This window comes from Setaria viridis, chromosome 5 (assembly GCF_005286985.2).
Source record: "Setaria viridis chromosome 5, Setaria_viridis_v4.0, whole genome shotgun sequence".
Lineage (NCBI taxonomy): Eukaryota > Viridiplantae > Streptophyta > Magnoliopsida > Poales > Poaceae > Setaria > Setaria viridis.
In genome coordinates, this window is record NC_048267.2 from 31,911,590 (window position 1) to 31,926,699 (window position 15,110).

A 15,110-nucleotide genomic window follows, 5' to 3' on the forward strand; every position below is an offset into this window, starting at 1 on the left:
GAAGTTCTCTAAAAAAAAGCATATGCACGAAGCAACAATCAGATATTATGCAAAAGCTTGGCGCTGTGAACAGATTCAGAAGCTAGCAGACCATTCAGTGTTCTTGATGGAAGGAAAAATTCAGCTTCTGACAACATGCTTTTCCACACTTGTGTGGATTCAGAAATAATCATAAGAGAGAGAATATACTGAGAAACAATACCAGATTGAGCTATTACTATTAACCACAGGCGCAGTCGATCCATAGAAGTAGATGCAATGTAGACCGATGACAAACACACTGTGATAGAGAGTCGAATTAATGAACATCTGACTGTATTAGTTATCAGAAAGGCTCAAGCCAAGAGGAGGAGATTAAATATTACTATATTAAGAAGGGCGAATAATGCTATAACTTTGTTTTGGGTTTTGTAGGCTGCATAAGAGTACTCCTTTCTAGAAAATTCCTAAGCCAACCATCCCCAAAAATCCAAGCCTACAATTGTGGGAGCTAAATACGCGACTTCTTGAACAGCCATGATTTTGTCTAATCTGCGGAGCTGCCACTTGATTCCTCGGATGGCTTCATATTTGAAGATAGGGCTCTGGTCTTTTCAATTCTCTAGTTCGCTCGTTAGCTGTTGAGCTGAAAGAAACGTCCATTGTACAAAGGACTCAGATTGCAGTGGCATGTGCAAATCAGCTTTGACAAGCTCACCTGAGTTTAAACCAAACAGATGCATCAGCCATGGTCTGCCTCCTGCCAGAAAATCAACACTCCAATTATACTGCCCGTGGATTTTCTGAGTTAAAGCACGGTCGGCCAATCAAGGATGCAAAATGATCATGAAATTTCACCAACGGACATTTATCAATGAGGTTACTGTTATCATAGGCCTCCTTGAGGAAGGCTGTGCTTCTTGCTCCCTTGTTAGTGATGTAGAAGATGCCATGATTTTTCACCAAACAAAGAAGTAACTTGCATGGAAGCCTGTACTCGTTGTGAAATACATCTAGCTTATCCGATGTCAATTGCCTCTCCATTGTCAGGCTCAAAATCTCATGCAGAACAGCAACAGCTCGCTTTCGAGCCTGTCGTGTTGCAGGCTCAACTCGCCTAGCATTCAGATAAGGTGAAGGAAATGCCATCTTCTGCCACTTGACAACCTCCTCAAGGTACTTCTGGTTTGGCCTAAATCCTGCTGGGTACTTCAGCTTGAAAGCAAAAGGACCCAAGATATTTCCATCTTTAGGAATCCCTCTACAACCTATCTGGAAACCCTCAAAAATCTTTTTTTTTCTTCTCCTGCTGTGACTGCCAGTGAAGAGTCCCAATTCTCCAGGCACAAATGGTCCAATCCTTTCATATCGCGAATTGAAAAATATTGAGAGTACCTTGGAATGGATCCGGTTCCTCTGAAGTTCTTCAAACTACCTCAGAGAGAGGTAGGCTGCTGCTGGCCATTCGTTCGGCATCCAGCGGCCACAACAAAAAAGATTTGGTCCATGCATATGGCCTATAAATAAATGGTCCAAGCTGGGCACACGAGATGAAGGGTATCTATTCGGGAAAAAAAGGAAACGACTATACAGCAGTTGGATGTTTTGAGTAGATGTTTCAATCAATTTTTGTGACCATACAGAACGTTCCACGTAGGAGTGGTAGGGACCGAAAAATGGTTCACATGGATGCTAAAATCAGTCGAAAAATGAATGTGCAGGTAAGAGGAAACTGCAACGAACGAAAAAGCAAATGGCGGAACACAGCAGACGAAAAACAAATGAGATACAAGCATGACGACAAACCCGTTAAGTGCACCAACTTAAGGGCTAAGAAAAAGAAAAAAGAAAAAACAACTACCTATCTCTTTTTTTTTGCAAAATATAGTATAGATGTAGAACTCATATACACACATATCCTATAAATACATACATGCAACTCTATCTGTATGACCATATTCTTACATTCTTGATACTAGCTGACATATATTGAAATTGATGAAATCATTACAAACACCTCACTGTTGACAAGCACGCCACCTAGTGCTAAAAAGAGTAGCCTCATTAATTCATTACGAGAAACCTAACCAAAACCACGGCGATGGGAGTGAGCGAGGCGCGGCACCCAGCGGCGGTGCACGGTGGAGAGCGAGGCGTGGCACCTGGCGATCGTGGACGGTGACGAGCGAGCCGCGATAGTAGAAGCGTTGTGGGCGGCGGCAAGATGCACAACACCGAGCATCAACTGTTTTTTTTTTAACGGACACACGCCTTTTACTTCGCATGGCAAGCTTGGGTTATTTGTTTATGGGCCATATGCACGGATGAAGTCCCTTGTTTCTCGTCATGGCCCTTGGATGCCGAAGGAATGGTCAACACCAACCTACCTCTCTCTGAGGTAGTTTTAAAAACTTCAGAGGAACCGGAACCCTTGGAGTCAAGTTGTTCCTGAAGTTCTTAGGTAAGCCCAGGTCAGATTGGATGAGCTCAATCTTATCCAGAGGGATCTGGCAGTCCATCGACATCATCAGTAACTTCCTTAGGTTTCTTACCAAGATCGGCTCCATTAGTTCTCGTGCTTGAGCCTCTTCACTGGATATCTTTCTGGCCTTCTCAGTAAGTGTGACAGCAATGGGCTCTCGGGAAGCACTTCCACCAGAGACATGGAAGATATTGGGGTGGCGCTCGATAAGTGAAAGAAAGTTCCATTTTTGGACAAATCCAACCTCCTTTTCAAGGTCGCGTACAAGTAGTGAACCTGTCTTTTGTGCCAAAATGAGGTCACAAAGACGAGGAGGGCAGGCTTCTTTCGAAGATCCATTGCCTTGTCAAGGCCAGGCTCACGGTGATATAGCTTTTTCTTGGGTCGGCGTCCATGTCCAGCTGAGAATGATGACATAGCCTTCCATTGTATAAAGGAAAGAGCTCCGGGAATCAAATATAAATGCCCAGGCAGTCTTCCATCAAAGATGCGACGAATGCCAGTCTATGTACTCATTCCAGGTTGAAGCATTCAGGAGCACAAAATAAGAAAGCGGCAAGCTGCACTTCAAATTCTGCAAGAAATATCAAAATTATATTTTCATTCATGTCAAATAAAACCTTAATGATTCAAAACAAGGAATCGAACTGCAGAAAGAAGTTATCTAATATACAAGATTCCGCTGCTCGACACCTGTTTCCTCATTTTCACGGTAAAGAGCGGACAAGATCCTTTCCCTCTCTTCAAATACAGCACAAAGTGAAAAGAATTGGCATGGGAAAATGGATAATGTAATAACCAAAGTGATGCCGTGGTTGGAGAACATGCATAACATAATCAAACAGAGTGATGCTCTGGTTGGAGAATCCTCATTTAACTTGGAAAACTGGAGCATGTGGTAAGATGTGGAAATTTCATATAGCATTCAATATGATTTTTTCTTCTTCAGGGGATTGTCCAATACTTCCATTACAATGTAAATTATACCTCATAGGTGTATATTGAACTCACTATTGACTAACTAGAGCTGTGTGAAACTGATTCAGAAAGTTTCTATGCATCATTCAAACAGAACGAAAACACCTCTAAAGTCTAAACTCAAAAGCTCGAATAAATCAAATTGTGTTGTGCAGTAAGTATTTCAAGACCACTTGGTCCTAAATCAACTGCCAGGGCTCAAGGAACGGGAACGACGAATCAAAACTCAAAAGCGCCTATACTTCATAATACTTTCTAAATCAACTGCCTTTGTTTCTACAAGTCCCTTATATGTTCAGACAAAATCTCTCTCTCCATCTAACCGATAACTTGCAAAAAAAAAACATCTCCATCTTCATGAAATTCCAATACTTCCATTCCGATATAAAAATTTCGTAACATGATAACTCAGTTGGGAATCAAAAGTAGTTAATTCGTCAGGTGCTAAAGAATGTGGAGGGCAGAACCTGGCGGAGGGGCGGCTGCGGGATTTGGATTCCTCCCACGAGGGAGAAGGCACTGCCGCGTGCACTGGCCTGGTGTGGCCGCCCGTGAGCGCGCACTCGGTAGGGCGACGGCGGGGAGCGGGGGACGGGAGGCTGCCGCCGGAGCCTCGTGGCGTCTGGGCTCGTATTGGGATATGGGATATTCTCGAGTTGACGACGGGGAGCGGGGCACTGGACGGGCGGCAACAGCGGGCCGCGGGGAGAGGCGAGGATGGGCGGCCGGAGAGCCGGGAGACGGGGACCGGGAGAGAGGAGTTGCCGCCGCGAGTTAGATCGGACGGCGGCTGCCTGAACTCCGGTCTGGGCTCACGCGTGGAAGGACGACGGCAGCAATTGAACAAGCCCATGGCCTAGATGGCCTGCCTATCATCAGCCCAGCAGACTATAACTCCTCCTGCTAGCCCAAAGCCCACCCGAGGAGGCGAAAAATGGCGAAGAAGTGGCTGCAGGCATCCGTGTGCCGCCTATTGGGCGTCGATCCGGGAGGTCGACGTGCTGGTCCAGAGTACAACAATAAAGGCGCCGCCCGCGGCGTACTGCTGCAGTGCTGCGAGCGACCGCGCGCGCGCAAGCGAAGGAAACCCGCCATCCTTGACTAGTGCGATACAGCGATTGCGTCGGATCTTTCGGAAATGGGTGCTTGATGAGAGCTCGATGTTGCTAGTACTACCTCCTCTCAGCCCGGCAGGACCGTCGGAGGGCGGTCACCCGTCGGCAGCTACGACATGAAGACCGACCAGCCCAGCCGTGCACATGCGTACGCACCTGCCGGGTCAGCGCGACGGAGGCAGGACCGAGACAACGCCTCGTCGTCGGCTCGGCTGTCTGTCCACCTCACCACGCGTGCCAACCCAATCTCCAATGCCACGGCCCACGGCTCGGCTCCGGGCTCCAACCTCCTCCCGCGCCGCCCGATACGCAACACAACACAACAAACAGAGCCGCGCAACCGCGGCGACCTCGTCCCCCCACCCCACTCCTCCGTCTTCCCCGTAGCAGCGCAGCCCACCAAAAAGAAGAAGAAACGCGCCGCGCCGCGCCGCACCGCGTTGCCCAGCGCCGCGTCCGCGGTTATATGATTGGGGCGGGGGCAGAGGAAGGCCGGCGCCGCGCTGCTCCTGCTATTTAGAGAGCCCGCACCGTCGCGCGGGAAGCGGGAGCGATCGAATCGTATCAATCTATCGACAAACCAATCCAATCAGTCGATCGATCGATCGAGGAGAGCGCCCTGCACGTCTCCCGGTTGTGAGGGGAAGAGAGAGGTATAGAGATGGCGGCGGGGTACCGCGCGGAGGAGGAGTACGACTACCTGTTCAAGGTGGTGCTGATCGGGGACAGCGGCGTGGGCAAGTCGAACCTGCTGTCGCGGTTCGCCAGGGACGAGTTCAGCCTCGAGACCAGGTCCACCATCGGCGTCGAGTTCGCCACCAAGACCGTCCAGGTCGACGGCAAGCTCGTCAAGGCGCAGATCTGGGACACCGCCGGCCAGGAGAGGTACGGACGCCCCTTCTCCGTCTCCGCGACTCCGCTCTTGTTTTTGTTGTGTGCTCTGTGATGTTGTAGGATTCCTGCGCCATTTTCAGTTCAGGGCTGCCTAACCTAGATTGATAATGGGTACTGATAAGCGTAACTGATGGCATGAACCATGTACATGGAGATGCTTCTGAATCCCATTCCAAATGTGAAAACCACACCACTGAATCCAAATGGCTTGTTGGTGATTGCTTAATGCTGTGGGGCTGAATACGGGATTGATTTGCATAGTGCTCCAGCTAGTAATTCATGTCGAAGTAAAATTTAGCACACAACTCATGGCCCATCACGAGCACAACGAGAATCACGCATTTTTCTTGCTTATTATTATCACATTTTCCGCGGCAGCTAACTTTACGTGCATTTCGCTAGCGTGTCCTTCAATGTCCTTGCACCGTGCAGTATCAGCAGCCTCTCTGATTTCTGATCCCCCTCTTTGCGTGCCCTGCGCTTCTCCAGGTACCGCGCCATCACGAGCGCATACTACCGCGGCGCGGTGGGCGCGCTGGTGGTGTACGACGTGACCCGCCGCGTGACGTTCGAGAACGCGGAGCGGTGGCTGCGGGAGCTGCGGGACCACACGGACGCCAACATCGTGGTCATGCTGGTGGGCAACAAGGCCGACCTGCGCCACCTCCGCGCCGTCTCGCCCGAGGACGCCGCCGCCTTCGCGGAGCGCCACGGCACCTTCTCCATGGAGACGTCGGCGCTGGACGCCACCAACGTGGAGCGCGCCTTCGCCGAGGTGCTCCGCCAGATCTACCACGTCGTCAGCCGGAACGCGCTCGACATCGGGGAGGACCCGGCCGCGCCGCCCAGGGGCAAGACCATCGACGTCGGTGCCGCCAAGGACGAGGTCTCGCCCGTGAACACGGGCGGGTGCTGCTCGGCTTGACACCCTGGTCAAACAAAGAAATGCTTTGCTGGTTAAGGAAGACAACGTGATGACAATCTTTTCTTGACATGGTCAAGCGGTTGGGGTGGTTGGGGCTCGACATGGACACCGTGTTTTGGAGAGGGCAGCATGTTGTTTTACAACCTTGCAATCGCTGTCCTCGTGTGTATTCATCAGCCCATTTGATTGATACGGTAGCATATATAATTATAAGTGACAGGTTATGACTTTTGAAAATCCGTCATGCAGATATATTGACAATGGGAATTTGCAGTGCTTTTCACCGATTTGAATGTTGTCTTTCCATGTTGAACTGGGATGGTTACTGTGAGCAAAGAGTGCAAGACCATGTCGACAAGTGCATTCTTAAAGAACGAAAGTATGGATGCCCAACATTCAACTGCATGAAAACTCTATCCTCAGTGGATGCCGCCATCATCACTGATTCATTGTACAGATCGATAAGAATCTTTTTGGTGCCGTCAAGTTCTAAAAAATGTACAGGGGGATCCATGTTCTATTAGTTTCATCAAAGTTAACAATAGATACAAGGCTGCCTAGCGATGCCATTACGGAAGCTTTGTTTCCCCGGTTCGCCTTATCATACACAAGGGGGGCGAACTGAGCAATTTAAAATATTCTACATTTGGAGGAAAAATAATAAATGTTATGGCTGTACAGTTTCAGGAATCTGAGTACTCCCCGATCACAACAAAGTGAACAGCAAATACAGGTAGCACCATTGTCTACCACTTCTTATATACAAAATTGAGCTGAACGTTTGTCGAAGCAAATAACTAACAGGCTTTATTCATTCCTGCTCATTGTCCATGTCTTCGGTGGGCAGACAATGCTGTTGTCTTGCAGATAGGACACAAGTTCTTCACCATCAGCCACTGCTTCACGCACTCTGCGTGGTAACTGTGACCACAGTCAAGGGTGCCAATACAATCTTTAACCTGGTACTCCTCCTGCAAGATGCACCAAGCACACTTTCTTACAACAATAGATTGGTGAGTAACAAAGTACACCTACACCGGTGCAAAGCTTAAACAAGGGCAACAGCTGTAATGTCGAAGTGAAATAGAATGACAGATAAATGGTTGATGATTCATTGTTTTGAACAGCTGAAAATTTAGTTGTCAACAAAGCAAAGTTAACTAATTATAGTGAAAGAGAAGGACCTGGCATATAATGCAAGCATCATTCTCTAGAGAAGATTTAGATGGCTGGTCAGACGTGCTGGATGTTCCTGGAACATATAAGCTAGTCCTCAATTTATCTACAATGTGGTTTTTTGTCAAACCAGTATTGACATCTCCGATCTGCTCTTCTAGTGCTAAAAGCTCCTGTAGTGAAAACAAAAGATGTCAGACAGTAGCTAATTTGTGATGTGAATCTACAGACGAAGGCAGCATTGAATACCTCATAAGTCATGCTGTCTATGTCTAGCCGCATATCTCTATGCTCATCTACAGAATTTGGCACTTCATACAATCTTGAAAAATCCATCATAGTGGCATGCTGCTCAGACAAACAAAATAACCATATGAGCTACATGTGCAGTTAATATACATGCTTAACAAAAACAAAAGCGGTACATTTCTAGTGCAGAAATATTTCTGCCAAGAGTGCATCTGGTTGCTGTACATCCATGTAGCCAAGACATACGTTCAGCTATTACATAGCATTAATGGCAGAAACAAGTTACATGATAATATAAATCAGAAAGGTATGTCATTAGATTGAATGATTACTATGTAACAAGGTAAACCTATAACATGTATTTATCACCTACTTCCTTCATTCCAAATTGTAAGTCGTTTTGGGTTTTCTAGATACAAAACTTTTGCTATGCACCTAGATATAAATTTATATCTAGATAAATAGCAAGATCTATGTATCTTGAAAAGCCAAAATGACCTACAATTTGAAACAGAGGGAGTACTATAAAGGCAGGTAACCAAAAAGCTCACTGCCAGAATAAAGTGAAGTGTTAGTTACCTCAGGTGGTAGAATCCTTATGTTCTGGTGGTTAACTGGATTTGCCAGAAATGGATGATGTGGAAGCCCAAAAGTACGCTCAGAACTGGAGAACAGAACTGGAATTCGTGGACCTATGTGGAGATGATTTCCAGAATAATTAACACCACCATGCAATACACCATTATTGTGGCATTGTTGATAAGGGACTTGCATTTGAGTGTGATCAAGCAGATTATGAGCTCGCATGCCATGCATCGCATGCTGGGGGAAATAAGGTACAGGTCCCCTACAAACAGCTGAAGGGCCATTCTGATATTCATGGAAGCCTCCATTTGCCATTTCTGTGGCTCCTGAATGGGCAAATCTGCCTGCTGAAAGCAAAACATTTCAAACCATATCACTCCAGTAAAGAACTCAGAATACCATTTTCCTAGTAAACTGACTTGTGTTTTTATAATTCTAACAAACGAAGCCAATCCACTACTAGTTCAGCAATCAGGTACACATGGCAACAATTTTATATGTATCAATATTGATTCTATCACAGAAAGTTGGAAAAAAATATTTTGCAGATGTTCTCATGATAAAAAAAAAAACTGGCAATCATTCCATGCACCCCTTACTTACCTTGAACATTAGTAGTTGCATTGATGTATTCCCACTGGGGAACTCCATCAGCAATACCATTTGCAGCCTGGGACATCCATGAATGGCCAATGTGAGTTGTTGGAAATGTATAGCTTGCACGCTGTGCTGGTTCTGGATGAACAGCCATTGAGTTGAATCCATTAGTTCCAGTTATGGAAGATCCTTCCAAGGACGGCCAATTGCTGCGGCTGTGATATTCTGATGGGTTGAATGGTGCAACATTAGAGGAAACATTTGATTCAAAAGAAGGATCCCAAGGCCTAAGCATAGGATTCTGAGGTGCATGAGAAGATGAGCTTGAGCTTGCAAATCCATTAACAAAATGGTAGCTTCCCGCGACTGCAGCATTTTTCCTTTTAATATGTCCTCTAGCACTTTCACCAGTACTGTCATTTCTGCTATTCTCATCCATACTTCCTGGGACTGGGTTCAAAGGCAATGGTTGATTCCCCGATACAAAGCTCTGAGCATGAGAAGCATATCTGTTCATTGATGTTGATGCCAAGCTGGGATTGTACATAGTTGATGTGAAGACAAAACCAGAATCAACACCTAAATTCGGGGGTGGGTTATGAACAGGCTGATGCTGATGATTTATGTTCGCATCATAATAACTTCGCATATCAGAGAGACCAATGTTCGTCGCATTTCCTACAACTCTGACAGCATGTTGTGCACCTTGCTCAGATATCTCACTATCATTGCCTCCACGAGTTTGCCCTCTTTCAGATGTAAGATCAATGACTTGGGGAGTGCATACCATATTTCGAAATGCCATAACGCTAATTATTATTTCCCTTAGCCTCAGGAAATAGCTAAGGCAGACTAAGTCAACAACTATGCTTTATCATCACCTCTACCTGATACCATATATAAAAAAAGGCAGGTTAAATAAACTTCATAGGCTCAAAATATGACTAGCAAAGCAACAAAGTTGTAGGGTTTAGGAATTTGCAAGGTAAGGGGCACTAAAATATTAATAGTCTCATGTTAAAAAAGGTAATATTATAAATAAGCTAAAGAGGCCATAGCATGTAATTAGAAAAGTTTATACAGATATATAGAAAATAAAGAAGTTGTTGCATAGAACATTGACAGGTAAAGGCAACCTTATAGGTGGCACGCCATAAATCAGTGCACCTTATATATTAATATTACAGTTATACTCCCTCCGTCCCAAATTGTAGGTCGTTTTGGCATTTATAGGTTCATAGCTTTTGCTATTCATCTAGATATACACTAAACTATGAACCTAGAAATGCCAAAACGACCTATAATTTGGGACGGAGGGAGTACAGCTCAAGTTTAAGACAGACAGCTGATGGTGTAGTTCACGTTCACCCAACAATACCAAATAAAGAGATGCAGCTTCTCCAAATCAAGCACATTCACCCATCACCCAACAATAAGTTGGTTCTTAATGTTGATATTTTCTTCATCATAAGGAAGAGATTCAAATTAACTATTTTCTTCTAAAGTCATCCATTCACAAGGAACAGTGGTAATTAAATCTTACTCAAGTAACCTAGCACAACATAGTCAAAGTTGAGCATTGCCTCCAGGGACTTAAAAAAAATGTAGCAATACATCATCCGTTTAGCATTTGCATGATGTTTCCAATAACTCTTGAAACAAAAAGAGTAACGGTCATAATATTATGTCAATGTCAAATCTACAAAGAGAATCAAAATAACTTGCCAAAAAAAGAAACGGCACTGATAGACGGATGCATCATTTTTACACATCAACCAGAAAGGAGTGGGGATGCCAAAGACCATATGTACTGTAGCAGTTGCTCCCTCATTTCTCATCACAACCACATGATTAAAAGATACAATAGTCACATGTAATGTGCTGCAGTGAGTGGAAAAATTCCTGACATCAATGAGGAATGAAGAGAAAATTGTGCTCCCCCCCCCCCCCCCCCCCCCCCCCCTCCAAATGTTTGCTGCCAGTTCCAAGGGAACCAGCTCGATGCTTGCTGGTTTATGCCTACACGTCAAAATTGCAACTTGTGCAAGCAGTTATTTGGTGTTTTTTTGTGCAGTAGGAGAGAAAGAGAGAATTTTCTTTATATGAAAGTGTGATACTCATAAAAAAAAGAGAACCATTTTTGTTCACATGTACAAGTCCTAAACTTACTTTCCATAGAGTAGCAACCCAATCAATTGTGCATGCAACTAATGATATCCGATAATGCTCATAATCAAGCATGCTCAGCCGCTATATGCATGGAGCCATGCAAACACTGTTACTTCCTAAAATGCACTAAAACTGCAATGACAGCTTTATCGTGATCCCAAATCTAAACTTCCATTCAAGGTATGTTTAATTTGGTTATTATCAAACCCTAAAAGGACTGCGTTCGAAACAACAGCACATATTATGGGCTAAGGTGCCAATCGAATAATGTAGGCCTCTAGAGGTAACGACATAGCAGAACCTTAAGGCGCCACGATAATGTAAGGAGAGGTAGGGATTGGCCGGATCTAACATGAGAGGCGGGCAGCTAAAAGGGACTTGAAACTTGAAAGTGTGGAATATACCCAGTGAATTGCCAATCGATAGAAGCCTGTGCCGTGTGGAAATCAGCAATCCATGTGCCCAAATCATGAACCAAGCTTTAGGTTCGACCAAAGGCTTACCACCCAGCTTAATTGAAAGCTTATCACAGCAGTTTTACAAATGATTGAAAACAGCTGGGGTACCAGCTAGAGCTACATGCACACAGAACTAAGATTTGGAGCGGTCCCCTAGTAGCATTACTACTGTTAATGCCTTTTCTCAAAGTTTACATAATTTTTTTTTATTGTTGATGTTTTTCCTAGTAGCATTATTGTTGGTGGCTCCTGTTAGGTTTCATCTCTAGCCTACCCCAACTAGCTTGGGACTAAAGGCTTTGTTGTTGTGGTGGTGGTGGTGGTTTATCAAACCCCAACAAGGTCCTAGAAATCTAGTAAAACAGATTCCTGGTGATTTTATGTCGGGTCTGAAAACTGAGCACGACCTTGTTTTGTATTCATTAAATAAAAAAGAGGCAAACTCCAAAGAGGATACCATTTTAGCAGGGTTTTTTTTGTCTCTGCATATACTTATCAATTTTGTTTCTCTATGGAACATTTTTCATTAAGTGCCTCAACCAAACAATATTTGCTGCTATAGATATGGGTGTACCAAAATACGTGACAAACTAGTGGCTGTTGAAATTTTCTATTATTAACTTTTTATCGGTTGCAACTTTATGAAATCAACTACTCAAGCAACATCAGAGGAGTATGCAAACCATGCAAGCATGCCCATCTCAGTCGTACAAGTTGATGATCCTTCTTATGCATATAGTGTGGAACAACATGATACAGTGGCAGTGTAACATGATACGTGACAACATGATACCCTAATAGTCTTATTATAGCTATATTTTCAAGCCAACCCAGCCAACACTGTTACCTACCTTTCTTGTAAGACACCAATTCTTCAAACTATTGTTCGTTTTATTGCTTTCCACGTATTTCTTGATGTATTGACAAAAAATGCATAGAATTGACTGTTCAAAACATGATTGCAATGCCACCAAAATGTTGTCAGAAAACTCCAGTAGCATGAAAAACCTTTCTTTGTAAAGGTTCAATAAACATTCAAACTATCAACTATCATAGAAAAATAAAAATAATGCAGAAAACCGTTTCTCCTGACTGAAACTGATCTTCAGAGTTTTATATTAAAAAACGGTTCCTACATTTTAAAAGAAAAGGGCCAGTTAATTTAAAAACTGTGAATGCACCAGCACTTTAGAATTTGGAAAAAAAAATACAGCAATACAGGCTAGCTAACCGCTAAAATAAATTTAAGCTATAGTAGTTTTAGCCTTGCAATTAATGTCAACTGAAATGCGATCAGATCAAATATAGAGTGCTGGTTCATACAATAAGTCTATATTTTATGACACCAAAAAAGATTCAAAAAACAAATGGTCGCATGGTTAAAGCAACATTCAGTCATCCCAGATGAGTTGTGGTTGTTTCAGTCTTGCCAAAAAAAAAAGGATATAAACAAAAAGCTTGTTGTACTGGTAAAGCCATTCACCATTCCATGGTTGTGATTATTTCAGTTTCACGGTATCACCATAGGTTTCACATAAGAAAATATAGCAACCAAGTATTAATATAGTGTAACAGGCAAAAAAAGTGAATGAGATTGACAATTCTTCTGTACGAGTGGATTTAAGATAAAACCGTTGGGAGTTGGGAAATTTCATGTACATAGAACATGGCAGAAATTTAAATCTACAGAAAACAATATAAATGGTTTTATAATACTTCCAAAGTTAATTGCACCAACAAGCAGAATGAATTGCAAGGTAGTACTCCTGGAAAGTAGATGAAGACAAATATACAATAAGCACACCGGCAACGGCAGTCACAACCTCATAAGGTGCATGTAAAACACTTTATTCACCGTACTATCCTATTAATTAATCCATTGCTATACAGATCACCCTATGCACGAGTGGCTACAAATGCTCTGATTTCCAATGCCAAATATATAAGGATAGTGGAAGCTACGACAAATAGAGTGCAGTAATTCATTGCAAAAACGTACTTTTCTATTTTGAGTTTAATTGCTGTTTAATCATTCCACGGTGCAAAATAAATAGACAATTAAACATATGTATGCCAGCGATGATGCCAACAGAATCAATGACCTAACAGAACAGACAAGTCAAATCTCTATTTAAAAATCTACAAAGTGAAGCACTACATCAGTTCAAAACCAAAAGCCCATCGAAGCACACATTTGCACAAATAAAGCAATTTGTATTTTTAAAATCTCATTGGTCAACTAAAATTGTATTAAAAATGGTCACCGTTATCACAACTACCAGTAGCGAACCAGAGACTCTAATCGCAGGAGATATTCTAGAAACACACAAAAAGAACCTCAGGGTATAATTCTAGTGGTATATCAATCATCTCCCTAGTATACTCTAGTTGTAACTTTTAGTGATGAAACAACAAGTGCAAACTTCACTTGCCAAAAGTTATCATATTTCCACAACCAAACAGCTACCCACCACACAAGTTCACAACTGCAACATCCCAAACCCCACCAATGACTCAACCACACCAAAAATTGCTGGAAAGTAGTCCCTATTCCATTTATCATTAGTATCTTCACCAAAGAAAATTCATCTCCAACTAACTCACAATAAGCTCAGCATACCTGACTCGAACTAATAAGAGGCCCACATTTCCGATTCTCTGCACTAATCACAAGCATGCATGCGCTTCCATCTAAGTAACAGCAAATACACAGCAAAAGGATATAATTTACACACTAACCGCACACCTAAGCGTAACAGATGCATCCCCCCTTAGCCCCTCAATGCCTACCAAAAATGTTTTTAAAAAATATAAATGCTAACAAGTCTGAGCAAAGTTCTCCACGCCAACCGAACCCACAAGCAGATAAAGCAGAAAACATATCAGGCGGATTCAACGCTTTCTAAAGTTTAGCCACTAACCAGAGACGGAAACGACCACACACAATCCCGAGCTGAACTAGCTGAATGCTCGTCCTGCGGTATCCTTATACGGTTATGCTCTCACAGTCCCACCTTCCCCGTCCAATTACCGACGCAATTCGCGGGCAGTGCCGTACAGGGCACTCAAATCGCACGCTCCCCCGAATCCAATTCCTTCCCCCGCACTCCGCCCACTCGCGCATGGCCGGCGCCCAAGTAGGCAGATACCTCTTTTTTTTTTTGAAACGAAGTAGGCAGATACCTTCGCGCCCACCCAAAGGCAATCGAGCGAGACAGAGCAAATCGCGGGGGGGAAACCGGGAGAAAATGCGGGGAATTCGCAGATCGTCACCTCGGGGAGCACGCGATCCGATCGGCGAGGTGGGAGAAGGGAGCGAGCCAGCCGACCGGCCGCCGGCGGAATCTGTGGTGGGTTGGCGCCTCGCCTCGGGAATCGCGCGCTGGTGAGGGGTGGAGGGAGAGGAGCGATCGCCCGCCGCGGTGGGGCGAGCGGAGGGCGATCGGCGGGTGGAGGGGGGGAAGGGGATCGGGGGGGAGGAACTTGGCACCGGGAGGGTGGGG

At 44.3% G+C, this 15,110-nt stretch overlaps 2 protein-coding genes and 1 pseudogene across 4 annotated transcripts; 1 reads left to right on the forward strand and 2 right to left on the reverse strand.

Annotated features, from left to right (window-relative positions):
* Window positions 1-349: 349 nt before the first annotated feature.
* LOC117856443 (protein WHAT'S THIS FACTOR 1 homolog, chloroplastic-like) lies at window positions 350-4,292 on the reverse strand (annotated as a pseudogene).
* Window positions 4,293-4,858: 566 nt separating this feature from the next.
* On the forward strand, window positions 4,859-6,660 carry LOC117858668 (ras-related protein RABA1f). The gene is made up of 2 exons (XM_034741775.2): window positions 4,859-5,439; window positions 5,938-6,660. The coding sequence occupies exons 1-2, from the start codon at window positions 5,216-5,218 to the stop codon at window positions 6,371-6,373; spliced, it is 660 nt and encodes a 219-aa protein (XP_034597666.1). The 5' UTR covers window positions 4,859-5,215; the 3' UTR covers window positions 6,374-6,660.
* Window positions 6,661-6,860: 200 nt separating this feature from the next.
* On the reverse strand, window positions 6,861-15,110 carry LOC117858667 (probable E3 ubiquitin-protein ligase ZFP1). Of its 3 annotated transcripts, none has more exons than XM_034741774.2 (6): window positions 14,881-15,110; window positions 8,987-9,867; window positions 8,378-8,727; window positions 7,799-7,897; window positions 7,558-7,722; window positions 6,861-7,344 (listed from the first exon to the last, which is right to left on the reverse strand). In XM_034741774.2, exons 2-6 carry the CDS (start codon window positions 9,783-9,785, stop codon window positions 7,195-7,197), a joined length of 1,563 nt encoding a protein of 520 aa, XP_034597665.1. In that variant the 5' UTR covers window positions 9,786-9,867; window positions 14,881-15,110; the 3' UTR covers window positions 6,861-7,194. The 3 variants fall into 3 exon arrangements, with proteins under 3 accessions (XP_034597665.1, XP_034597663.1, XP_034597664.1); XM_034741772.2 differs by having other exon boundaries at window positions 8,378-8,730; window positions 14,881-15,108; XM_034741773.2 differs by lacking the exon at window positions 14,881-15,110 and adding an exon at window positions 14,529-14,763 and having other exon boundaries at window positions 8,378-8,730.